The sequence below is a fragment of the Pygoscelis adeliae genome, unplaced genomic scaffold (assembly GCF_000699105.1).
Source record: "Pygoscelis adeliae isolate BGI_AS28 unplaced genomic scaffold, ASM69910v1 Scaffold160, whole genome shotgun sequence".
Taxonomy (NCBI): domain Eukaryota; kingdom Metazoa; phylum Chordata; class Aves; order Sphenisciformes; family Spheniscidae; genus Pygoscelis; species Pygoscelis adeliae.
In genome coordinates, this window is record NW_008824035.1 from 7,897,564 (window position 1) to 7,902,226 (window position 4,663).

At 39.8% G+C, this 4,663-nt stretch overlaps 1 protein-coding gene across 1 annotated transcript in view; it reads left to right on the forward strand.

Moving 5' to 3' along the window:
* Positions 1-4,663, forward strand: part of PDE11A (phosphodiesterase 11A) — an 81,355-nt gene that overhangs the window by 17,826 nt on the left and 58,866 nt on the right. Inside the window, exon 8 of the mRNA XM_009333210.1 lies at positions 915-965. Coding sequence (XP_009331485.1) covers positions 915-965 — 51 coding nt within the window. The remainder of the gene's footprint in view (positions 1-914; positions 966-4,663) is intronic.

Consider the following 4,663-nt stretch of genomic DNA (forward strand, 5'->3'; position numbering starts at 1 on the left):
CAGGAATGATTTCCTGTTACTGTAAAAGATGACACCTCTAAAATTGATATGAGTAAATACATCTTGGGACTTATTGCCACAAGGTATTGCAAGCCAAGGTCATTTGAGATAGAGTTTAGGTATTTGTATGAGTAACAGAGACATTCATAGATTAAAACAATTTCAAAATGAGAAATATATATCAAAGCTTTAGCACGTAAGCAGATCAGGTGTTGCTGTGTGGTGAGGAGGACCTGTCCTTGCTAGGAGTGCTCTGGCTCTGTGAGCTCCCTCATGGACCAGCGCCTCATCCCATGCACAGTCAGACCTTGGTGGGGTCCGGTCCACCGGACGGCTCTCGCACCTTCTGGAGTACTTATTCAATGTTAGTATCGCCGCATAAAGATATAATGCATTCCATGTAAATGCATGCATACTTATAGGTAATAAGAGGAGGTGTGCAGTACCTTGTGCGTTATATTTCACGCTTTCATCTCCAGCATGGTATTGAAGAGAATGTCAGGCATAGCATAGAGGTGCTAATTTGCATACAGTGATGTGCCACTAGCAAAGGCATTAAAGCTTTACAGTATAGCAAAAGGCATTATTTAAAGTCTATAAATCTACTCTTATTTTTACATTAAATTCTTTCTCTTTTAATTGTAGAACTCCAGGAGAACAATGTAGGAATGCCTATAATATTAAATTACTTACTGTCCATTATTCCCTATAAAATTCCCTGCAACATAAATGCCAAATGTATACCTGATAACCTGCAATTAGTTATTATATGCTGACATTCAGAACTTAATTACCATGCATAAATATTAATTAAATTTGTTTTAAACGTCGTTGATTAGACTGCAGTACAGAGCCCTATTATTTCTACTTGTCAAGTCTACAAAAATGTTTTTTTATCTTTTGTTCTGGGGCAGGTGTTATCTTATCATGCAACGTGTTCGAAGGCAGAAGTTGATAAATTTAAGGTAAGGGTTTTTAGTTATTTCTGAAAATACAACAGTGAATTAAAATTGATGTAGATTATCTGAGAGAAGTTTTACATCAAAAACAGAAAATCATAATTAACAATGATTAACAAAGGATGTATTACATGTTATAGGCTGTTAGGCAGGGAAGGTGGGGAAAAAATCTTTCAAAGGATAAAGAGATGCAGTGATGGGCACACAGTGGCAAAATACCATTGTCCCAGCACCAGCTGCTGGATCTGCACATCAGCATGGGTTTGCTGGCCTCCTCAGCAAGAACCACCATAGGGAAGTCATACCACAGTGGGAGGTGAGGAAGAGACTAGAGAAAATGAGAGGAACTTGAGACTTTACATGCTTATAGTGTGGAAGCTGTTCTGTGTTTACTAAAAAAGCAGAGCATTCACTATCAAGATTGTGCATAGATTCCGAAGGCTGGACGTGAAGGTGAGAAAGCCTCCTCTAACTTCTGTGAGTGCCCTGGGCAGAACTGTAAAGCAATGTGTGCTGAACATAGCATTGCTAGGGACCAGTAATTTTGTGTTCTCAGTGAATCCTGCCTTGCCAAGGGGTAGAAAGTAGGGGGAATGGTGACCTTGCTCTTTCATCACTGCCAGCACTCCAGAGCTGCTTTTCTGATAGGCTTTGTTTGTCCTTTTCTGCTTGAAGAAACACTAGGGAAACTTGGTGACACTTTCCTTGGCTATGAGGAGTCAGTGTTGCAGAGGACTCCTCAAAGCTGTTTGGGAGGCTTTCGTGGTGGGTATCAGCGTTGGTCTCCTGTATGCAATGTGCATCGGAGACTGTGGTGAGGTCTGGGAAGGAGATCTGAACTGTTGTGACCCCGCACTGCTGGCCTTCACTGCTGTGGCTCCCTGGAACCTGTCTGGCTGAAAAATAGCTGTTTGATGGTTGTTTTGACACTTGGCTGGCTGGCTGCAACTATCCCTCTGCACCATGGGGATAGTTGAGGTGGAAGGGGAAAGCTGTGGGTGACTTAGCAGAGCTGATACTGTTGAGTTACCTGGGTTGAGGAAGGGCAGCTATTGCTAGTTAGTTAATTAGTTTGTAGATTATTGCCCAAATGATGGCTGTGCCTTAGAACTCTGTATTGATACCTGATGATAAGGGTGTAATATTCTCCCTCCGTTGTAGTTATTGGTGCAGTTACCCACCCTTTTGTAAGCTGAAGATTAGATTACAGAATTATTGCTGGAATCAAACATGCTTGAAGATAGTTCCAACACTGCAGCCAGCAGAAAATACTTTTGTGTGCTTAATAAGTTTTATCTTATGTTTGGCAAAAAGAACACTGAACACTGTGTGAGAGGGAGGGGAAAGAAAGGTATAAAGGACCATAAATATGTCTTTTTTCTCTCTTTTTTTTTTAATTTTAGTTTACCTTAGAATAAGCACCTGTAATATAGCTTCTGTGATTGCCAGGATTCAACAAATATCTGTCTGCATACCAGAGGGCCATACTTCTTGGTTGCTGTTAGCCATTGAAAGACAGTTCTCCATCATGGTCTGCGTAGTTGAAATAAAAGCCTGCTATGTTACTCTTTGGACTTAGATACTAGTGTGATGTGGAGCTATTCTACTTGTTTTCCCAGGGTTTTTCATTAATAGATTTGCCAGTCTCCAAGTAAGGAATGTCTTGTCATTATCCATTTACCTTGAAGCCATGTAACTATCCATTTAATGGTTAATGATAAGGTAAAGGGAAATGAAAAGCATTTATTTGTTAACAACCCTGATAGATACATTTTTATAAAGAACATAGATGAGAAAATGAGAAATATAACCAAGCTATGCTTAAACTAAGCTGAGATACTTTTTCAGAAAAATGTTCCCTTTCCTATATCCAGTTGTCTCGCTTTCAGCTCCTGACAAAATGAGTGCCAGGTGGTCTTTGTTAATGCTTTACACCACTGGTTGTAAACAAAATAAAACAACAAAAACCCGGAGAGGACCAGCGTGTCTTGTGGGCCTTCAACAGAGAGCTCATCCCCAGAGAAGGGCCATCCATCCATGGGATGAAATTGCTCTCGTCTCCCCCCCTTGCAGAGCTCTGGCAGCCAGTCTCCCTGCTAAGGTCTCCTGGGGTATCCTACCCTGAAATCACTGCTCTTTTCTCTGTTCATTATATTGTTATATTTTGTATAAGCCCTTTGTTATATTACAGTCATCTTCTAGACTTGACTGGCTAATAAACAATTCCTCCCTCTGGGGGTGTTTGGGGCTAAAACTGTCCCCTCTCCCTTTGGTGATTTATTGGCAGATGTTAGAGGAAATGTGTGTTACGATTTACCCAATGTTCTGATTCAGTCAGAACAGGAACAAACACACATGACAGAAACATCTAAACGAGAGTAACGCCAGTAGTTCGCTACTGGCTCTTGACTGACACAGGACCTAACAGTAATTAATGACTTTGGACTGACGATACATTTGAGTTGACAACTTTTCAATGTATTACCCCAAACATACTGTAACTGGACCCCAGCAGCTTGGAAATAATTACATATTCTTCCTCCTAGTTCAAGTTGTTTATTTCCATCTTTGTCATCTTACTACTTTATAGTCTTAATAAAATGCTTTTCCATTAATTTTTATTTGCCTAAGACCTCAAGAATATTGTGATACAAAGTGAAAAATTGCAAGTGTACTTGAAGTTTATTTTGCCTTTGGCTTTTACCAGTGAATTAATTTTATTGCATTACAGAAAGCCTAGCAAGACTAGTTAAAGTTGATTTTTTTACTTGAAATTTTGTCAATAATTTCCTACTGTTATTGGATGAATTCACAAATATACCTGGTATCTTTTTAAGCATTAAACATAATCACTGTGAGCAGGTTCTGTAAAATAAATAATGTTTGTTTCTGTTGCCACTAATCCTGTCTAAGAATTAATGAAACAACAAAAAACCCCTTATTCTTTCTTAATAAGAAACCCTTAAGAAATGAAATACCTTTCTCCAGATGCTAGGATGGGAAAAAGTGCAGAGCACCATTGGTTGTGGAGCTGGAAAATACAGAGGGAAGGTCACAATATGGAACAACGAAACATGAGTGTATGATAATGGACCGTGTCATGCAATTGGCCTATTCCATATCTGATTTCTACAAATGTATAAAAACAAAGCAGCAACATAGATTGACATTGAACATTTTTTTGCACATTTTTGAAGGGATTCCACTTCTGGTGTTACTAGAATATAGCTTTCACTAATAAAAATGTGAAAGCCAAGTTTAAAAATGCTTATATGATTAGAAATTGTTCTGTTAACGAATGGATGTTTTTTTTCTCAGAAGAGAATCCAATTATGTGAATCATTACTGTAAAAATTCATGTCGCCAGTCCTTTTCATTATTTGCATTAAAGCTTTTGGGTTTCATTAGCACTTACGCTAGCAGGCACAGATTTCTCAGGAGGCCAGTGCAAGCAGGACCAGCGTGAGGCCCAGATGCAGTGTAGGCAGGTGCAGGTCTGCTGACCTGGATGGAGCCACCCACTCAGTCTGCTTCCCGTGCCCAAGGGAAGTGGGAATGGAAAATTCACACCCCTAACCCAGTGAGCTTGTTTTAGTGATAAGAGAGGGGGCTTAGCCCTCCAGGTGGAACTGCAGAGGTCTAGATTCAGAGCCTGAGCAAATCCCTTAATCTTTGTAGGTGATAATGTGGCCCTGGAGAAATTA